The sequence below is a fragment of the Camponotus vicinus genome, unplaced genomic scaffold (genome assembly GCF_025532165.1).
Source record: "Camponotus vicinus isolate PSW18456_S1 unplaced genomic scaffold, iyCamVici1.0 SCAF_3, whole genome shotgun sequence".
In the NCBI taxonomy this organism is placed as follows: Eukaryota; Metazoa; Arthropoda; class Insecta; order Hymenoptera; family Formicidae; genus Camponotus; species Camponotus vicinus.
This window is the reverse complement of record NW_028141967.1, coordinates 25,145,020-25,167,584: the sequence shown is the minus strand read 5'-3', so window position 1 is coordinate 25,167,584 and position 22,565 is coordinate 25,145,020. Positions and strand designations below refer to the sequence as shown.

General features: G+C 36.7%; 1 protein-coding gene across 4 annotated transcripts in view; it reads right to left on the bottom strand.

The window, feature by feature from the left end:
- Positions 1–22,565, bottom strand: part of Frmd5 (FERM domain containing) — a 29,614-nt gene that overhangs the window by 6,054 nt on the left and 995 nt on the right. The window contains exons 2-11 of one of the 4 annotated variants that reach the window (XM_083095199.1): positions 14,821–14,925; positions 12,073–12,115; positions 10,067–10,243; positions 7,920–8,131; positions 5,264–5,419; positions 4,574–4,588; positions 3,793–3,881; positions 1,917–2,143; positions 1,421–1,585; positions 241–744 (exon numbers count right to left, since the gene is read on the bottom strand). In XM_083095199.1, the coding sequence (XP_082951325.1) occupies positions 241–744; positions 1,421–1,585; positions 1,917–2,143; positions 3,793–3,881; positions 4,574–4,588; positions 5,264–5,419; positions 7,920–8,131; positions 10,067–10,243; positions 12,073–12,115; positions 14,821–14,925 (1,693 nt within the window). The remainder of the gene's footprint in view (positions 1–240; positions 745–1,420; positions 1,586–1,916; positions 2,144–3,792; positions 3,882–4,573; positions 4,589–5,263; positions 5,420–7,919; positions 8,132–10,066; positions 10,244–12,072; positions 12,116–14,820; positions 14,926–22,565) is intronic. The other 3 variants (XM_083095202.1, XM_083095201.1, XM_083095200.1) reach the window with 3 other exon arrangements.

The window sequence follows — 22,565 nt, the reverse complement described above, 5'->3', positions numbered from 1 at the left end:
CGAATCTATTATAGGGGAGATATTGTCTTGACTTTTATTATACGTAACAGACGCAAGCCCATGCAAATCGCAGTATTGGAAGCGTAACATAAAGGAAGACGACAGAAGAAACACAAAGCAGAATCCAACGACGACATACACGCAAGATATAGGAGAGGAGATACCGAACAAAATTGAAATAGAGGAAGAGGAAATAAAAAACGTTCTCTTTCATCCTGGGATCTCTCGGGGCGCTCTTACCTCCTGCCTTCTGTCGATCGAATCCGTTCGACAAAACTGACCTGCCGGCCAGATTCGCGCAACCGTTGGCGGTCTTCGTCGTCGTCGTCATCGTCGATCCGCGGCCGTCGAGCTCGCTTACCTCTACGCGCGTGTTTTTATCGTCGCGTGCGGGACTCTTTTTGATCGGGATGCGTCCGTTGGCGCTCACCGGCGCCTTGGAGCTCTTGATTATCAGCGCGGTCGACCGCACCACCTTCGGGCTCCGCTCGTTAATTAGGGCGTTAATACGCTGCCGCACAACGTGCTCGATGTCGCGACCCGCCAGCTCCTCCGAGCCTATCACTATTTTCTGACTGTACAACGGTTGCGGTCGGTTCAGCGTGCTCTTGGGAAATTTCAGTTTGGCTTTCGCACGGTTTGTGATGATGGTGTTGGAGGTGGTGGTGGTGGTAGTAGTGGTGGTAGTGATGGTAGTAGTAGACGTGTGGGTGGCACTCGCATGCGTATCATTTTCGTCTACGGCTAAAAGAACAGAAAGAAAAGAGGAAAACAAATCAACCGAGGGTCTAAAAAAAGCCAAAAAAGCGGCGGCGATCGTAAAAAAGGGGGATGGTTCTTGTCGGCTGCGCAAACGAACATTGTCGATGCACGATCGACTTGTCCAATTTATTGAGCAATGCAAGTGGACGATAATTCAATTTACTTGACGCTTGGAGTTCGAGCTCCGCTTTTTAACAAAGAACGAATATATGTCAGCTTTGTAACTTTCTAATCGCCTCTCGGTATAAAAACATAAAATTATTTAATTTCAGATCGAAAGCGTCGAAAAACATTATCTCGTTTTTTGAAAAAGAGCATACTAATGCCGTTATTATACTTTATTTCATGCACTAATTTCTATGAAGAATAATTTCTTTGCAAAGCTACCTCCTCAACAATTGTCGATTCGAGATTGTCAAATATCTAAGATATCTATCTAAAAATATATTTCTCTGTTGTAAGATTTGAAGCGAGCTTGGAATATAAATAATAGAGCTCGATGTATTCGCTGCGTTGATTGTTGTGTACACATGCGTCGCGACGTTGGGCTCGAATGGGCCGGGGGAGCTGAACGAGATTAGGAGATTCAACATTTCGAACAAAAGAGAGAACGAGGGAAAGAGGGAAAGAGGCGAGAGAGACACGGCCGTCAACTAACCGTTGTTTCTCCTGGCATTAATCTCTTGGTCCTCGGATACAGTCTCCAGAAGGGGCAAGGTATTGTCTGGACAGTAGGGCGAGCTGAGGACCCCGGCACCGCCCTCCAGCATCCCGGTGCCGTCCAGGCCCGCGCTATGACAGCTACGCGGTAGGCTGGAGTATCCTGAAAACGCGTGAAAGGAGAAGAAATAGCTATCGTGCGATATTCGTACCTGACAATATCGCGTTCATCGACATCAGCGGCTCGACGATCGTTTAATGATTTTCGTGACTTTTTCTTTTTTATCGCGCTGCTGCTGCTGTTGCTGCCGCCGTTGCCCTCGCTAATTTCATCGCGACGATTATCCCCCCTCCCCGATTCTAATAAACTTTCTATCAATTTTCCTTGGAAAGCATGTTTCTCTTTCTCTCTCTCGTTTAACGCCCAAAGTAAAAAATAGTAATAGGTAAAATTATACGACGATGTAAAAAGAGAGAAAGAAAGAACTGCTCACGTATTTCGACGAGATCCTGGCTCGGCGTGCTGGGAGTAGCCGGTACGCTGCTGGCCTTCCTTCTCAGACACGTCGTCTGGCAGCGTTGAATCGGCGGTTCCTCCTTCCGAAGCGGTCCTACCTCTTCGAGAACCTCTCTCTCCGTTCTTCCGGTATACTTGAACTTGTAACCCCAGGAGAAGATGGAGCCGCCACTCACCACCGGTGCGTCCGACGCCCTCGGCAAGCTGCGCATAAACCCGACGCGTTCGATCATTAGTGTATAATTCGTATACTCTAAATTGTAGAAATGTAACTAGCAGTATATTATATCCACAGCGAAATGAGATATTTGCAGAAAATGCTTAACGCTCAAGTTTGTTTGAGAAAGATATTATCAGAAAGGATATTAATTTGCTTGCTTTTAAATTATCGAACCACGGAATCGGCATCGCGATATCGCGTGAACAATGAATATGCACGACAACAAAAAGATTGCAAATATCGATAGAATAAGCTTCACATTCGCACTAGAATTTGAATAAGCGCGAAAATTTATGACCGTCACAAATTTGTTGAGCGGAACTAGTCTAGAGTGTGTTAGTCTTGCTAGTCAAATCCGAATAATCCTAAGCAGTAAATTCGCCAAATGTCAGCAACCCGTGAAAAGTTAATTTATCCGTATTAATCGGATCGTACTTTTCATAATATTTTCTGTACTATTTTTGCAATTGAGTCTAAATTTGTTGGGATTGTTTTCAGCAATCGCGAGAGAGAATGTGTTTTTAAAATATTTTTTCTCGATATATTTGTTGCAAATCTCTCTGACGTTTAATCAAAAGAATCAATAGCAAGTTCAAATTACAATCGTATATTTGCTGATTTGAATTTGTTTGCTTTTCCCTTTAATTTTCATCGCTGCAATTATTAAATCTTATAAATTCTCACTTCCAAACTTCACATGAAGAAGAATCCTTCGGGAAAAATTTACAATTTCATTTTCGTTAGGAAAAAAATCTCGAGGGAAAAAGAATTATCCGTCGCGAGAATTAACTGCACAGGCAGCAAGAAACGGCTTAAGCATGTTCCAGATAAATTCGCCGTGATGTCGCAAATGTACCTGGTCCTAATTCATCAAGTTTCGAATGGTAAATCGTTAATGAGTTACGACGCGAGCGAGATAGATCCAGATTCAAACATCTTGAGGCTTAACGAGCGATGGCTTTGCTCCGAGTTCGACAACCAAACTCGAATAAATATTCATTTCGTTCGTAATGTAAGAAAAGTATATACCGAGTCGTATATATAATCGCATTGATACGTAGCAATTCTGTTTAATAAGCATTTTCGCCGTCCATCGAAGCTCGTAGTAGAAACATAAAATTTGGCCGCGGCGATAAACCGTGCACGTAAATGCCAGCGATATTTTCAGCAAGCGGAATGCATCTTTTACACACCCGAGAGCCACTTTTACGATCCAATTACTTATCTCGAAAAATTTTGGAAAAGTTGCACGTACAGTTGGCACAGGAAAGCGCGCTTATTCGCCCAGAAGACATTTCGCAAACTTAACATCGAAAACTAAGTACCTAAATATCTGAAATAATTAAATTTTCGGACAAAAGGATCTCAACCCCGTACCAAAGAATCTGTCGCTAAAATTTCACGGAATGATTGTGCTGTACCGTACGCAGCGTATATGAAAGATGAGCAAAAAAGCTGGGAATAAAATTAGATAAGAAACTTTAATACTCTCGATACACGTATTCAAATAATTTGTTCTAAAAGATATCTAAATGAATAAAAGCTTTCTCGTAGACAACGGAAACGCAATGCAAAATAGAATGATGCCATCTCTCATACGTGTCATTAGGGAACTCATGTGATAGGTACTTACGTAAAAAATAGCATCTGCTCGATGGCACACCTCCACACGTGACGACAATTTGTTGCTGTGGGACACTTGAATCCGACGAGATGCTTTTTCTGAAAATTGCAAATGAAGATGTTTGAAAAGTATTTTATTTGTGAATGTTAATATATTGCAATCAAATATTTATTTTTTGATAAAGAACTTGTTTGGTCTTTAGACAAAGTAAATGCTACGACATATATAGATACATTCTAATGAAATAAACATGAAAAAGAAATTAATGGAGATATGAGCTGTTTCCAATGATAAAATTTTTCTAATGCTAAAATTGACAACGATTATACGATGACAATCATTTCAAATTGCAATGCGATAGGCGACAGGAAAAAACGAAACAATGTTATATATATAACTAACGTTTGGTAAACGCGACACGTCACACATTTTGTGACGGAAAAGTCGTAACGAAAAATGAGACGAGTATCCGTCGTACAATTCCCAAGCGACAACGACTACTTACTTTATTTTTACTTTTATGAACAACGAGAAATGCGGTATGAATATAAGAAGAGGTTCCTCGAGATAAAAAAGATTTATTATTCGCGCGCAAAGAGACATAAATCTTAAGATATGCATCTTTGGAAAATCATTTTACGTTTTATATACGTCAACAGGATTGTTAAAATCGATTTCTCCTCTTTATTCGATAATATGTATTTTTTTTAACTCTTTGAAATGTTAAATTTTATATTAATTGAATTTCGAGAATTAAAATTCAATGACTTCAATCGCTCTCTACACTCACCTTCGTCCTTACGTCCTGAGCAGGCCCAACAGAGAGAAATAGTAGGATTACTTAACTTATGATTATTAAAGTACCTGACGTCACATGCGCATATCGCACGCACCCGGTGCACGCGAGCGAGACATGCACGAATAAGAGCGTGTATTTCCAACATTGTACTAAACTACGCTAATCAAAGAAATAAAACAGTCTTTTTTCAAGGTTCATACATTCTTCGCTTTCAAATTACATAAGCGATATACTGTTTATTTTTCGTCGATAATTTTGGCAAAAAATTTCCATAAGAGATAAATGTCGAGATACTCTAGAAATCACTAATCATGATAAGAAATCCATTTAACATTTACAGTTAAATTATATTAAATTCTATTAACATATAAATTACGAATTAAATAGATTTTATAACACACGCACACAACTTTTTAAGCTTTGATGAATATTGATTCCACGCGACATGTCTCACGCAATATCTAAAAGGTAAAAAAAACCACGCGATTGAATATTATTCCGAATTTTATATATTCCAGCGATATGTGACGCATCTTTTAATTTCAATGATTAAAGTACCAAGGTAACGAAATGTTTTATATTGCAATCGTAACAAATTATTCACTTTTAATTGCCATTGCATGCATCGCGATTTCCGACAAAACATTCTAATCGGCAATATGCGAATTCGCACGCGCTTACCTCATTTATCGTCACATGCACGATAAACATCTTTCCTTCAAAGTTGATCTTTTGAACTTCCGACCAGCGGAAATGTTGTATCTTCCGTGAGTCTTGAAACGTCAGGATCCCGCAGTGGTTAATGCCCAGGTGGAGCTGTGTACCCTTGTCAGGATCCTGTATATATAAAGTGTAATGCGAACATATTTATCAGAAAATAGAATCGTAACTCGATCGTAGGAAGACGTTTGTGCGGACAAAGGTAGAATTTAAAAAATGTTTGTACAGTTATACATTTGCTACTTTGAAAGATTATCCGGAGAGCAATTCCAATTTAATTTCTTTTGACTTACGTCGGAACCTATTAAAATTTAATAGATAGCGTAAGGAAAATGATTCTCAATTACAATTTTTGAATAAATAAATAAATTAGATGGAAAAAAAATTTTCTCACCGGCTAAAAATATGCAGATCATATATATAAATTTTATTATCCGCGTAAATTTAGTTGTCTTTAGTTGCACTTGTACTATTCAGATCAGTTTTCTCCATAAATCCTCTTTTGTTCGTTGTACAATTCATTCATAAACCTAGTAAAAATTGTAACATTTACAACAATTGTTCTCGATACGTAAAACAGATAATTTACAGACGAGTGATACTCTTTCTCAAGTAGATGGACGACGTGGAAAACATCGTCGTGCCGTAAAAATGACATTTTCCCTTAAACGGAAGACGGTCGCAACTGTCTGGACCGATTATTTCACAGCGAGAATGTCCCTGTCGAGGCAGGAAGTAAAAAACCAATAAACGACAGATGCTACCCGCGCTTCGTCGCGACAAAAATGCAATGAATGGATCGCGACGAATAATAGCGGGGTGTTTTTCTCGCAAAGCGCGATACGGAACGCAAGATTATTACTTTGCCGCGAGTCGCAGCTTTATTTGTCAGCAAGAGTGTTTCGACCGAGATAACAGTTGGAGTTTCAATGGGCGCATCGATTGAACCGAATACATTAATTAAACAATGGCGTGCATAAGCAGTATTGAAAGGCGCGCCGATAATAGAATTAAGCAATCGCTCGGAGCCCTTCCTTTTGCATAGAAATTATTTTCACGTGTCGATATAGATAAAAACAATGCGAGATATTATATAAAGCGTATTAAATCCCTATTTTCGAGTTAATTTCTCGATTTCTATTAACCAAACAGGAATCATTGTAACAAGCAAACGAATCTTCAACCGGGTTGTCAACAGGGTATAATAGACGTCTTCTCGAGGAAATCCCGCGGAAGGGTTGTTCCTCGTTTGAATATCAATGAACGCTGCTTCATATCCCGCGATAATGAAGGAAACGTCAATAATAGAATATTGGCTTTATCTTTGAAAACATTTTCCATCTTATCGAGTCATATCAAGAGAAATGGAGTTTGCGCGTGATTCTATATACATTGAAATTAAATGATAAACTGATGGAAATTAAAATCGAGTGTAGTAAATATTCCGATATTGACTTGCATTTGACAATACTCGTATTATTTGCAATGACATCTAAAATCGTATTATTCATGTTCTGCAAAAATAATAATGTAATCACGCTTATATGATATTTATGTTATTGTATAACGTTATTAACGTATACAATAGTATGCATTTATGTGATATTTTGTTATTGTATTAATGAAAATGTGTGTGTAACGTTGAATGTGTAGTTTAGATGTGTGTCTGTAACAAAATAGCGAAATGTCGCGTGTATCCTGTTGGAATAACAGGGAGAAGGCCGCCGATTTATGAAACGAACACAAAGCGCTCGTTCTCTGTGCGAAAAAGATAAACTGGTTATAAACTCTTATCGTAGGCGAGATGTATGACTTTTATCCGCGTTACATGGCTATATTCCGTCACGATTCCTATCGACAAGTTCATCCATCGATTTCAAAACTCGCGATCGCAACGAGATTTCGTTATTTTTGTATCCGACTTATGATTTCTATTTTCATCTTTTGTTGATAAATTTGTGTGAATAAAGATATATTTTTACAAATTCAAAATAAAATAACGATTCGCATGTAATATCAAATTAAATAATAATTTTAAAAATAATCTAAAATCGAATCTCTATTGAACAAATACAGATTAATAAAGACACGGTTGCTTTTCGTTGTATCAATTTGCAAATAAATCCTTGCTCGTTTGGATTTTCGAAATTTACACTGGACGACACGTGAACATCATTCATAAAGGATCATGCGAGAAACATTGATATTCATCTCGTCGGCCAAAAAAGTTCCGTGCAGGGCTTCAAAGGACAGTACGTACGTCATTAATAGATTTAATTGTATCGCCGGAAATGAAGAAGGGCGTCATTAGCATCACGAAAGGGAACAAGAGAATGCGAGTTGATCTCGCCAGAGTGGATCACGCTATCAAGCCATTAACAATGTTCAAGTTTGTTCCAGGACATTGTCATTGATCACGACTATCTCGATTACGAGATGATATTTGGCCGATTTTCCGGAGATGCTTCTTTAAAAAATCTCGCGAGATTCTGGATTAGCGATTTTCTAACTAAATTGAAATTAAAGTGAATCAAGGAACGAGTGTTGGAATTGCAAATTCTTCAACACCGTTCATTCACTGACCGTAGGAGCACATGCAAAAGGTAGGGAAAATTACCTTGACCGGATGTGGATCGACCGCGTACGTGTCCAATTGCGAGGCTATCCTGAGGAAATAGTTTTCCGCCTGTTCCGGTGTGAAGCCTTTTAGCTGACCCTGATGTATCTCCATCGCCTTCTCCTCGATCGTCGGAGTCTGCGTCTTCAGCAATTTGTGCTCGGAGATATAATTCTCTTCGTGAATCTCGGGATCGTAATCTCCCAGTTCGCCTGCAAGAGTTTCGAGAAAGAAAAGTCGTTCCGTTAGTTGAAGCCGCAGGCAAGATAATGTCGATCATTACAAAATTATCAACCGCGCGTTCCTTCTCGCGTGTATTTTCAGTTTCTCTGTTTTATTTCTATCAATCGAAGCCTCTAAAGACTGTAATTGCATAAATCGTACATTTCCTAAATCTAAAAACACTTTCCATGTATTTGTCGACTTTGACAAGAAAGTAAACGTTTTACGAGCACAATCATCGAGTGCATTGACGGTAGACAGTTCGAAAAATGAACGGTACTCATCGCGAGCATTATCAATCGCAACAGGACACGGACGATCTAGGATAAATCGCTTTACGATTGAGAAACAACCGTTGCTTGAACCGGATATCAAAGACAAATGACGAGGAAGGAGCAAACAAATCTCTGAAAATCTCGCGACAATTTCCTTCTCTTATCCCCACTCGAGGAGAGAGTCTGCGTAAGAAGAATCATTCGTTTTATAAAAAGTGTGAGAAATCTGCATAAAGAGCCTATCTTATAGAGAGAAAGGGCGTCGACCGTATTCGGTTGTACAAAAGCTCTCATAAAACCGTCTACTGTCAAGGTCGGCAAAAAGATCGGAAGCGATAAATGAGTGAGTTTTTGTCGTCAAAATCACGATATGCTGGGGTTCGCTGAAAGATGAACGGTCTAAGAATTGATGGTCGATGACCCAAGTTTTAATACGACGAGTCACGATCGGTAGAAAATGGTGAATTTCTCAATAATGAGATCGCGAGAGAAGCAAAAGGTTGAATATCTTACGTAAGAGAGAGCATCGACTCCCGGGAGATTACTCTTCAGATTCTCTTAACTTTGATCAAAATCTATAGTCTTTCACAAATAGACTCTTGCATTTATCTCGTTATAAAATTTGAGAAATTAAATTTAATAATACGTACAAATGTATATATGTCACATAAAGGCAATATTTGATTATCGCCACTTTATCGAAATTAAATACATGACTCGGTACTAAAACAATTTGCCAAAGTGATTAATTCGCTGTAGTTGAACATGAGGAAAATAAACGCAAAATCACGCAATCATATATGAATTACCGGAATGATTCTGCACGATCGATAGACGATGATCAACGGGCAGGATGGGTGATACACGATGACCGTAGATAGGTCACTGGGAAAGAAATACTGAATTATGGGATTTTCGAAGTCGAGATAAAAATGAATAAATTGACCGATCGAACATATGAAATGGAGAAAAGTTAAAACTAGCCGACAAACGTCATACATTATTTACTGTTCGCGAATCCAATACTAGATATTTATGTGATCATATTTATCGTATATCGACAAATTTTTTACTATTCGGAAATTCATGTTTATTTATTGGATTTTTTTCTAATTAATAAGGAAATTAATCTTTTCTGAGTTTGCATAAATAAATTGATCCTAAATATTTATGTAATCATATTTATCGTTTATCGACAAATTTTTTACTGTTTGTAAATTCATGTTTATCTAATTGGATTTTTTTCTAATTAAGGAAATTAATCTTTTCTGAGTTTGCATAAATAAATTAATACTAGATATTTATGTAATCATATTTATCGTTTATCAACAAATTTTTTATTGTTTGCAAATTCATGTTTATCTAATTGCATTTTTTTCTAATTAATAAGGAAATTAATTTTCTGAGTTTGCACAAATTCTTAATAAACATCTTTAACAAATAAATAAAAAATAAAATATTTCAGACGTGCACTGAAATAAATCAAAGAGATAAATCAAATGATTTCTCTTATTTGCTTATAAAGATATAAGCGACTTAAATTGCTCGGATAAATCTTGGCAAATGAATATCATGAAATCCTCTTGCCTCGTTGCTTTCTCTTTCATCGAGACACGGTAAAATTAAAGAAACAACAAGATACAAACTTACTTTGGACGATGCAGGCCACCAGCAGCGCTGCCTCGCCAGGAGTGCAACACAAACGTCCGTAAAGAAGGTCCCTTTTGAGTTGCTGGTAAACTTGATACCTGGTGATCTCCTCCTTGAGCCGCAGAGGATCAGGCGGGTAGAATTTCACGCGAAAGCAAAGCAAAATCTCGTGCATGTCTGAAACAGTAATAGTAACCACAGTGAAAGACTCGACATGTCTTTTTTTTATAAACCGGTGTCCTCGCCTACGTGCGAGGAAAGTGCAACGCAAAGTGTAATGCAGTTTCCAGTATACTTGGGGATTTCTGTATAATTCGTATTTATCATGAAATATTTCTTGTATAATTATAATTGTCGCGTCAAAATTCTATGGATACAAATGCATGCTAAATTTATACCTCAAAACTGTCATCATGATTCTAGTTTGCGGCGAAATGGAATCCAGTGTAATTTTATAATTCTATTTCTGCCAAGCGTTACAACAATAGAATTTACGATCGATTTTTTGATAGACTAATATGTATATTTTCTCTCTTTTTTTTTTGGAGAACGACAATTGACAAAACACGCGATATGAAACAAAATCGTGTTAGCATTTGCCAGTATTCCGCGCGCAAAAACACTTTGATGAAGAATTTGCAGACAAGTTTGCAAATTTGCGGGCAAGTGGTATTAGCAAACTAATGACAAAATTCCGCGTTGTATATGCGCGTGTATGTGTATAAAAGTGCAGCACTTGCAAGCTTTTATCTTGCGCGAACACGAGCGATTATCGTGTTACATGCATCTCGCGAGAAAATATACTTGAGCGGAATCGTGTAAGCATTAGCAAGTATTTCATACTAAACGTACAACTAGGCGCGCAATTATACATGAATGCACTACAAATCGCGCTACAAATCAGTCTTTAAACTACAGCGATGATGTCGTTTCCGTAGTGCAAGGTCGTGATCTCATTCGATATGTTATCATTACGACACGTTGCTTTGATAGGCAACTATTCGCGAGCCGTCTACAACATTGATCTCTCGCAAAACCCATGTGAATATCAAGTAAATTGAATGAGATTGTATATTAAATCGCGGCTATTTGTATCGCGATATTACGCAAAGTTGCAAACGTGTATATAGCGCTTTTTAATTATACGTCGCGGAAATATCGACGTTAGATACCGTTCGGTCTACAAGGTATGTATCAAGATCAACAGGTACGCGCGACAAAGACGCTCATTCACGGTCCACGAATATTCCTCGCTCCCGATTCACACACAGTACGGATTCTTCGGATTCGGGTCTATTCAAAATTCTATGCTAAAGAAAATCCCTTCCCCTCCTCTTAATCCCCCTCTCCCGTGCGAGCGCAGGAATATCCTCTTTCCCACGCGTGATTCAATCTCTATCCGGATCGTCCGTTTTTCGAGTCGAGAAGAGGGAAGGAGAAAGAAACTCTAGCGCTTTCGGACACAGTCTGCTCCAGATTGATGAGAATAGGTCAGCGGGTCGCGGACTGCTTGAAACTTTCATATGACATCGACTCGACTCGACGTAATTGAGTGCGGGAGGAAAGAGGCACGACGATCGAAACCTTGGTCACAGCTGTTCGTTGATACCTGTGTTCTACGCGACAGGTAACATTACTATACGACTACAAGATTACGGTCTCGGAGGAGAGCGCAGAGTCTTCTCCTCGGATCCCACTCGACAGAATTGCCCGCGAGTAATAAAAACGTTCGCCACGAACGTTGATTCGTGTCTATTTCCTCGAATTACGAGCACATCCGTTGCATAGTTAATTGCATATCACGCGACAAACAGGTAAGTATATCGAGAATGAAAAGATTACTCGAGCAATTTGCTCGGCGGGGGAAAACACTTATACGCGCTTCCTCGAAAACAAATAAATTACGAAAAATGATAAAGTTTTCGAAGAAAGAAAAATTCTTTGAGAGAAAATAGTGTAAAAAAGGCCTGATTTTATTGAAAAATATTACTTTGAATATTACCAACCTTTCACTTGCTTGATCGCTGTTTTCGCTAGGTCCAACCAATGCTGTAAAAAAGAAAGATATTTAAATATATAAGATATATGTATATATAAAACATAGATGAATAGTAAAAAAATTCACACTATGTAATTTTAAATATATTATTATTTTTAAAGTTGTTTATTGAAAAAATTCTTATTATTTATTTATTTGCAAATTATCAAGCAATTAATTTAGCAAACTGCTCGCATAGTATAATGTTTGATAAATGTTCGTCTATTTAGACGTTTATTTTCTCTGCAATCATTATAAATTTGAGACGCTCTAATTGTTACCTCGTCCTCTGCTTATTTATTCGTTAAATAACATATTATGACGGCTAATTCGCATAAATTTACATGGGGAAAAAAAAAACAAAAATCCGAAACACAAATAATTTACGAATTTCTCATGATATTATCGTAATAATTTACGTATGCTCGTGAACATGAGAAATTTACCGTTGGAAATTACGTCGACAAGGTTACGCATCTGTTCTAATACCGTTCAGCAAGCTCGTTAAAGTGACCGTGATGTTGACCGTATCTAAAGTAAGAACGTGAATTTACGTACGTTGTCAAAGAGTTGGATGTTATTATATTCATAAAACAGATAAAAATTGTCTCGTACACAGCTTTACTTTGCGCGATTATACTAACGTAGAATTGGGCGATAAACGCAAATATATCGAGGCTCGAGTCATTCATCAATTGTATTGAGTATATAATATCGAGTTGCTCCAAACTACGCGGCAGATCCATTCATGGGGATAAAAGAGGACCGAAGCGCTCATCGTGTATCTCTTTGAGGCGCTCTTTCTATCAACCTTTAGGAAATAAATAGAGAGGATTCGGTGGACTCCATTCGAGGGTAATAACGGTCGATATTACGTACGATATAATTTATCATCCTCGAAAGATTTGCAGCTGACATGTAGCTCTTTCGTCGTTTATTCCAACGAGATTATACAAAAAGTTCAGAAACTCGATGAAAATTTTCTTTAAAGATCACTCATTTATTTCGAATCCAACTCTACAAGCCGAAGAAATAACGGAAGCTGCGCCCGCAGATGTAGGGTGCGGCCCTTTAATTTTTGAAGACCTGAATGTCCGCAAATGTCTGGACGAGCATTATCGATTTTACCTTAAAAGAAGCCTTAAAGGAGTCTTAAAAAATAGTGCGATTTGGCAAGATACTGCGTATGCTAACAATGAGATTGTGAGATTCTTTTATTGCAATAAAGATAATTCCATTAAAGTTTTGCGTGTTTTTCTCAAACAACTATCTTCGCAAAACATCATTTTAATACGAAAAGAATTTAAAAAACTATGTTAAAATGCTAATTTGTACGTGAAAAGAATAATGATTATCATTGGCTGCGTTCAGCAGAAAAAGCTGCTTTGCAACTGTTGTAAAATTCGTGAGCCTGATTGGTGTATGCTCTTAATTTTGACTGAATCTAAGAGCATGCACCAATCAGATTCACGAATTTTACAACAGTTGCAAAGCAGCTTTTCCTGCTGAACGCAGCCATTGTCTAATTAAGAATAATCTTTAATAATCTAAATCGATGTTAAAACGAATTTTTTCCGATTGAATTTCCGAATATGAAATTAAGATTGAGTATTTCTTTTCCAGCATACCAGTTCATTTGAATCTAAATGACAATGCATGTTTGTTTCAAGCAGGCGAATAATTCTTCAAGTAAATCAATAAAAGAGCGATTAAACAAAGATAAATTTTGAAATTTTGCTATAAAATAAAATTATAATTTCATAATTTCGTAATTTTAATTGCTGCGAAAAAATTATAATATTCATTATAATATAATTATATTTATAAAATTATAATATTTGTTATAAACAACTATAGTGTAAATATAAAAAAAATATAATTTTTACATAAAATGTCATATCTATTTCAGTTTCGACCATTAATATTCAAAAATAGATATCTGATACTTGTAATTGCAAAAAATAATGCATATTCAAATGTATTCGCATTTCCGATACATTTGCAGGTCTTTCTGACAATCGAACGTTTATAAGGTAAAATGAATTTATATTCTTTGACTTTCTAGAATCGAGATTTCTAGCAATCGATGCATCAAATTGCAATGTTATATCAAATAAAATATTATTTCGAAAGAATTTTTTGTTTCAAAGGAGACTTATAGCAACGATTATTGAAAAATAAGGCCGTTATTTACATTATAAATTTGTTGACAAAAAACGTTTCTTAAAGATAGAGAAAGTCGGAAAAAATTTATTTGGAACAATTACAAATTACATAGTTGGGCGGAAAAGGATAAATAATGGTTATTATACGTGTTTGTGAATAATAGTATATTACGTTGAATCGTCGGTATTTCAAGACACGTCTATTTTTAAGTCTTCCAGAATTACACCGATGACCTAAGAATAACGATTACCAGATGAGGTGCAGCGCACGCCATGTTACGACAGGTGGTGGTAGATCAATTTTAATTGCACGGCAGAAAAATCTTTCCATTTTTTGTGACACATCAAATATTCGAGATTTTTCAAAATAATATTCTCAAAAAACAGACAAACGATTTGAATTAAATAAATATTTTATATGGAAAAAAAATTGCATGTCCAACTTTGATTTGCTTGCAGAAATATTTGAAAAATGATATTTGCAAATGGAAATACAAATTTTGACAGTTATGTAGGAGTTTATTGCGCTCGCACTGCATAAAAGCACTTACCCTTTCCCTCTCTTTATCGACGTAGCGCAGCCCAAAATAGTCCATCTCCAAAATGTTGAGTTGTTTGCAGACATATTCGAGAATGTATCGTCCCTTCTCCTGTGGCTGCGACAAAAAAAGAATTGTTGATGATCAAGTATGCTCAAGATATTCATTCTACTTTGCTTGTAATTAAAAAACGGCAATAATAAAAAATAAATTGGCATATGATTGACACTAAAGGGGTTTACATTTAAAGATAGTTTCATAATCCTTTCCTTCTCTACATATTAATAATGATATTTTCACTAATCAACATCAATTTGACGATAAAATTGCAACCTTGTATGAATGTGATAGACGCAAATAAATATTTTTACAAACCGGTTTTATATTATTCCTGAAAAAGTATAAGAAAAAAGTAAAAATGCGTTCTTTTCTATTATATAATTGCGTCTCTTTCTAATCGTTATGCAAATCCGAGCCAGTGATATTCCTTTTTGTCACAACTCTTGAACAGGAGAAACGAGTAAGTACATGGCGTATACAGCGCGTGAAACACCGGAAGTCCGATAAAAGACGACCGAGTTCCGGCTGCATGGCAATCTCATACAGCGAATATCTGAAATGTCATATGCATGTGTATATACGCATTTTTACGGGTACGACTTTTACGCATTAAAATTATATATTCTCTTATATATATTTTTTTACAAACTTGTAAAAAAAATAGAGCTGAGATTAATACAGTCGTATAACGTACTTTATAAAGGTGTACAATATATACGTGTAACGTAAATATCTGTCTCATATTTTAGTCAAAAATGCCTTATATAAATATTACTAAAGAGACTAAAAGCTATAAATCAAATTTTGCCCGACTACTTTTCTAGCTTGTGAAAATAGGACACGTACTCGCGCAATCTTTTCGCAGATATTTTCTGAACCTACTAACTTTTAATAGTTCTGAATAACGTGAATTTACTTTTTATGACTCGAATTAATCCTTCAAAAAACACATATTTTTTCAATTCAATTCAAATTTAATATTTAATTTTAATATAGAAAATACTTTAATAAGAATATGAACAATTATTAAAAGAGAGATATCTTATCGTATTATAATGGATGCTAATGGTATACTCTTATCATATTATAATGGATCTTCTTATCATATTATAATGGATGCTAATAGTATACTCGACATAATTAAAATTATGATTGGCAGAAAATAGCTGAAAAAAGATATAATAATTCGTGATGTCGTATCACATGTGTCTTACGTTACTGTGCAGCGCTAGCGTGCCGCTAATATATTGCAACAAAAAAAAACAGAGGTGAGATAGGTTTCCGCCACGTGTACTATGCACGACGAAGATTATGTAAACAACGGCGACTTAGTCGTGACCTTTGTGATGAACGACAACTGATGACGAAAGAATATATCGCAGCAATCATTAAGCATAATAACTTAATAATTATCACAGTTGAATATTAGTTGATCGATGCAAGGTCAGTGACAAAGGCTCAACAACAGAAACGAATAATCATTTTACGTAATTTATATAACAGGCTATATTTTCTCGGCATGATAATAATATCATCACATTTTGCATTTTGGAAAGTCGTTGTTTCGAAGGAAAAGTTTGCTTTTTACGACGGATTTGCATTTGAAAGGGATACTCCGCACACGATAAAATAAAAAATGCATTTTCATATATCCGTATACAGTTGGTACTCGAAATGATAAGGTTTGCGCTGCAATGCAGAGCATCGTAAACGTGCATGTGCAATATTATCAAATGTAAAATGAAGGATCTCGTGCCTTTGGAAACGCAAATTTCTCGCGAGTCACACTGAATGAACTATAATATATATTCCCCCTGTAGGGGCGCGGCGCCGAAATGTCACGTCCCGAAATAACTCTTGTATCGAGAATCAAATTGAATATTTCAGCGGCCGTAGCCGGAGCGTAACGTTCGCCGCTACCACGGCCGTAAAATAGGCTCAAAATACGGGGCGAGGGAGGAGGGGAGGGGGGACCCGGGAAAGAAAACTTCTCGTCGGTCGTTTGTACCGCCGCGTCGTCTTTGGAGAACGAATGCATCCCTGGCATGTTAAGCGTGCGGTCCTCGCGTGCCCCTGTCAAAAAGCACGAGGCACGCGATACACGACTCGCGTATGCGCTTCTCCTCGCTTTACTTATAGTTGCCAACATTTCGCAAGTATCCGTGGAGAGAATTTGTGTATGTGTATGTGTGTGTGTGTTGGCGTTATATATTAATAGAAACGACTCTCACCGCCGGTCCTTTGCGAGTAAATTACTCGCGCGCGAGATTAATGACCAGCGTGCGATCAACATGCGAGTGATACACGTATAATCGGCGAGGACGCAAACCGATCGTGCTCAAATGTGAGAACATACGGCTTCCGGAACGATAACGCGAAATAAATATTAATTGGAATTTTCGAAAATGTAAATATTATTGGAAAAACAATCGATAAAATGTTGCAAGTCACAAACTTTAAGAGTGACACGATTATGTAATACTGTAGCATACGATATATATATTTCCGCAAATAGTATATAATGATTAATATTAAAATAATAACCAATATAGCTGTGTCATGTCATCAAACAATAAATTTACATTTCAAATTTTATATAAAATTTTATATAAATTACCTTCTCTTTTGTTTAATTAGAAAGCTAAATGATAAATAAATGAGAGAATATTTCTATCGCAATTTCTTGTATCATAAAGTCTGTATAAATGTAAAAAACAGTTAATCAACTGAAAGAAACGTAATCAAAGTTCAAGCATTATCTTTTTAGAATTATCGAGAAACAGAACATGCGACAAAAGACAGGAACATTAGAAAAAGAATATTTCCACGCTATTATAATCTAAATAGGAGCAGACGTACACGCGCAAAATAATATTAGCATTCTTCTACGCAGAATAACTCGATTGACTTTGCTTCGAACTAAATTAACATAAGTAGAATCGTCCCTGACTCGTGCGTCCAGTAGTTCAAGATCGAATGAGTCAGACGTCAGTTTTCAACACGATCTCAATCTTTAAAACGACGAGTTCAATCGTCTAGTTTCATTGGTTTTCTCTGGCATTGACAATACAATACTGCGAAAAGATGGAACATGTCAATTCGTAATATTAACAGTCAGCTACCATATTAATCAAAAATAAATGTGCGAAACTTAAGCAACGGGAAGAATCTATCGAGTTAATTTTAGATGTAGCAAAATTTGTAAAAAATTAAATGCTAATTTCGCACAGTCGCATTTCACAAATGCAAAATAAATTTCTTCCAAATGTTAATAATTAATTTACGATAAACCGATATGAGTGATTAAATGGTTAATTAAAGCTATATGAATAATAAACGAGTGCGAAACGGAATCGTATAATGCGGAATATCAATGTATCCGCGCGCGCACGCGCACACATCGGCCGTATATATTTATATAGAAATTTAATTTAACCAGATGTTTCGACCAGGAATTTGCATACATTGGCCAGGAATGCATATAAGCAGTGTCAAGGAACGAGATAATCGATATCGAGAAGTTTCGAGGCGGCAGTCATACCGCATTTGCGAGTGACTCCTCGGGACGTTGGCGATATTTTAATGTATTATAAACGAGTAAAGCTGTGGTCGCTGGCGCGAATGCCGGCTTGTTGACCTTGCACCTCGCAATCGTCGTGTACGAAAATTATCATGTATGAAAAAAAATTGGGACAAACAAGTTTTATCGATCCTCAATATCTCTCGCTACGATTAATCGACCTAAAATATAGGAAATATTAAAATAATAAATGAGTGTTTCTTTTTCAACTGATATATATATCAACGCAATATTCAGTGCTAAAAGAGCGTGCTTTAAGCTCGGTTAAGAACGCGAGAGGCATATTTTAAATTCCTCGCAAAGCTAATCCAAATTGCGCGTAACTTTCCAAGTTGACTTTTACAGTTGTGCGTCTATAAGTATGGTAAAGATGAATGAAAAAAAAAGCGCAAATGCATAGATGCGTATTTCGTTAAAATATTTTCCTCTCTGTCATGTATAATTTATTTTTTCATCTGTTTACAAAACATTATTTTATTATAAAAATTTAACCAATTAATATGTTGAATTTTGCGCATCTAGTCGATAAAAATTTTATTTCAGTTATTCGTCACAAAATTATGGGAGAAATAAATTTACTTGATCTTATTTAAATTAAAATAGTACCCTTAATTTCCTTCTTTTATTTCTATGCGTACAAAATATTTATTCGCTATTAGCTTGTATTTCTGAAAGCGAAAGAAGTAGTAAACTTATAAAAAAGCCTCTAGAAAGTTGTGAATTTAAAAGTCGATCAACAACTGCCGCGTCATTGCCGGGAGAAGGGAGTTTCTGCATTTGTAATAATTTAACTGTCTTTACGACATGGATATAAATACACACACACGCATATATACGTCGACAACGAATAGTAAGAACTATAAGAAAGAACGCTTATCATTGATTGTAGCCTACTAACCCTGTGCCTTCAGACACGATGGCTCTTATGGACACCGTTAATTGCAAGATCTGTTGAACTTGCGAATATAATGCTAGACTCTAGCAGCTAGAGCAACGAAATCGACTCGTGGAATATTCTGGCTTGGATTGTTCAAGCAAGATCGAAGAATCGCGCGAATAACATAATTCTTATCACGTGTACAAAGTGCATTTATTATTATTACTATCAGAATCGCGTGAGATTACGCAAAGTTTTAATTTTCGAAAACGACAAAGCTCTTCGCTTCGCAAAATTATACGCAAGAATTAAAATATATTTCCGTACATTTTCGAAAATCTTGCCAATTCGCATTGTTATGTAAAACGAATGACGCGAGCTTGTCCGCGAATCTGTCCTGCTAATCTGCAAATTTCCATTCCACAGCTGAATCGTGGTTATTCACCAGTCTTATTTATGACGACACATGCCAACGTTTACCTTGGCACGCGATACAATGTTTGACGCGGCTCGTTGAGACAAGAATGGAGGCGTTCCAAGAAGGTTAAGGCTTATTGTCACATTCGAATTGGGGTGAGATTTAACGCGATATAACGGGCGCGCATAATGTCAAGCAAGATTTTTATGACACTTTCCGATGATGTCGTCCGTCATAATTCATGGCTATTAGCGAGCCTCGTGCCAAATGGATCGCCTTAATACAGTGGAAAGGATATAACACGATGACCCAGAATTTTCTTCTGTAAATCGGATTAATACGGCTACCATCGTGAATGGCGGCAAAGAGATCACAATAAAGGACTCTAAATTAAACTCTAATTTTCCGCGAAATTGCAACTTTATCCCTATTGTCCGATAAATTACACATTCGTTCCGTATTAATCTTTATTCTGTATTAAACACTATTCTGTGCCCGATATGGAAACTCCAGTTTAGAGATATTCCGCTTGTGTGTCCGTAAACAAGAATGAGAAATAATATACAGAAAAAAATATACTCTATAAAAGATATTTCTTCAAATATCCCAGTTTTTAAAATCGTTGAAGGATCGCAACATAATTTAATTCATTTGAATTGTATCTCACACACATTGAATTATTAAGTAAATGCTCCTTTTTCACACAATGTCAAGTAAAAATATAAAAAAAATAAATTATTTTAAAGCGATATAGCAATGAAAAAAATGATTAAACAAAAGTGTTCTCTTCACAATTATGTTAGATATCCTTAATCGCGAAGAGCGAATACTCGATCATTTTCCGTTGTTACTTTTCCGATTGTCATCCGTTCGGGATTTAAACATAAATCGATGATTCTCTAACACGTATTGTCTCGTTGCAACTGCGTTGTCCGCCAATTATTTTGATGTAACACCCGCATCGCGTCGTTCGATTGAAACACGCATCCTCTATTTTCCGCGATCACAAAGAGCGCATTGCCGCGCGCGCTTAATGAAGAGAAACAAACCGATTCGAACATCAGGTTGACCGCGACCGAACGGTTCGATCGATCCAGGGATGATCCCGTCAAGAGAATATTTGCATATACCTGATTTCACTAGTGGATCCTGGAGGGTTTGGGGTTAAACCCCCCCCTTGCAAATTAAAAGAAATTAATTTTGCTGAATCTGTTTAAAAAAATATAATATAATGAAAATATAATGAATTAGCTAAACAGAACTTGAGGGGACTTATTTAAATAATAAAGAAAAAATATATAAATAAAAATATATAAAAAATAAAAAATTTTAAAAATTTAAAAATTTAAAAAAAAATTTCTTTTAAGTAAAAATAGGATTAGAAGTTTCATCACGTTTTCGTCGTTGATCCTGAAGTAAAAGCTAATTGTAAGCATGAAACCAAAAATATTAAATCAAATAATTTTGCAGAAACCCCCCCCCCATTATCGATGTCAGGATCCGCTAGTGCCTGATTTGCCTTTAGAGGATCCGATAAAATTCAATTGGCGTTAATTTCGCGCGATCTGCGGACGAGACGATGGTAAACAGGTACAAAATAACGCACAGCAGTGGAAACAATATCAATTTATCGAGGAGCGTACACTTTCTCTCTTTCTCTCTCTAGCAACTTGCGTAACCGCTGACCGCGATAGCGATTGCTCGATATACATATACGGGCATGTGTAGGTCCCTCGAGGTCGTAGGTTGTGTGTTAAAATGAAATTATAAAATTCAGAGAGGAAACGTTTCGCGCGTGCGATAAATAATAGACGAGACGGTTCGCGAGTTTTATTAAAGGCGATTAAAGTGTAATTAAAATCGAGTCGAGATGTATATCCTGACGTATATTTGGCGATGTGTGTGTACAAGACCCGAGAAATGTCAATACCGCAAGGATGGCTCGGGAGCGCGAGCGAGATCATTTTTAACAGGACAAACCGCGTGCACAGATGGATTCTCCTGGAATCGATCCAAGCAGGAGATGCTTCGGTCGGAGACGCCACGACTACCTACAACTAAACGTCAAACGGATCCGCGGACGCGAGTCACGGTTCGACCCCCGAGCCGTCCAGCGGTGCTCAACTCGAATCTCACGCGCCGACGAGACTGCGACGAGAAGTACGTACATACGTGGAACGGCACGTGGAAGAGAGAGACGTAAAAAATCAAACGGATAAATTGAATATTGTAATCGACAACGAGAAACGCATTTCTTTCGATAAACGCGTGTCGAACCGGGACATGAAAAAATATACGTAGCTCTACAAAACAAATGGCGCAAGTTGTAACGCTCAGTTTGCTCAGTGAAAATCAGAATATTTGTATTTTTAAAGGCGATACCTCGTTTTTATGATCGTCATTTTTTTATCAAAACATTTCGCAAGGTTGTCTAAAAGAATTTATGTTTCTTTCGTCATGTGTTATTTTGAATCTGCGAACGATGCGAGAATCATCGTGTTGGGAAAAAAAGTTTGTTTGTATCTTCGCATATTTATTCGATTCGCTTTCTCTCGTTCATCTCTAGACTAGTTTTTTTCATTTCAGATCAATATGAAAAGGAAAGGGAAGCTTAAAGGGCGATACATACATTGTCCAAAATATGTCCTTAATATATTTTTAATTTCAGTCAGAGTTACTATAGCACTACGAGAACGTACTATCGATTATATAATAATCTGTTAGACTCATCAATATTTCATTAATACGCTAGGCGCTCGCAAAAATTTCATCATTTCCAATCATTAAGCGCATGATTGAAAAAAGCCAATTTATATAATCAT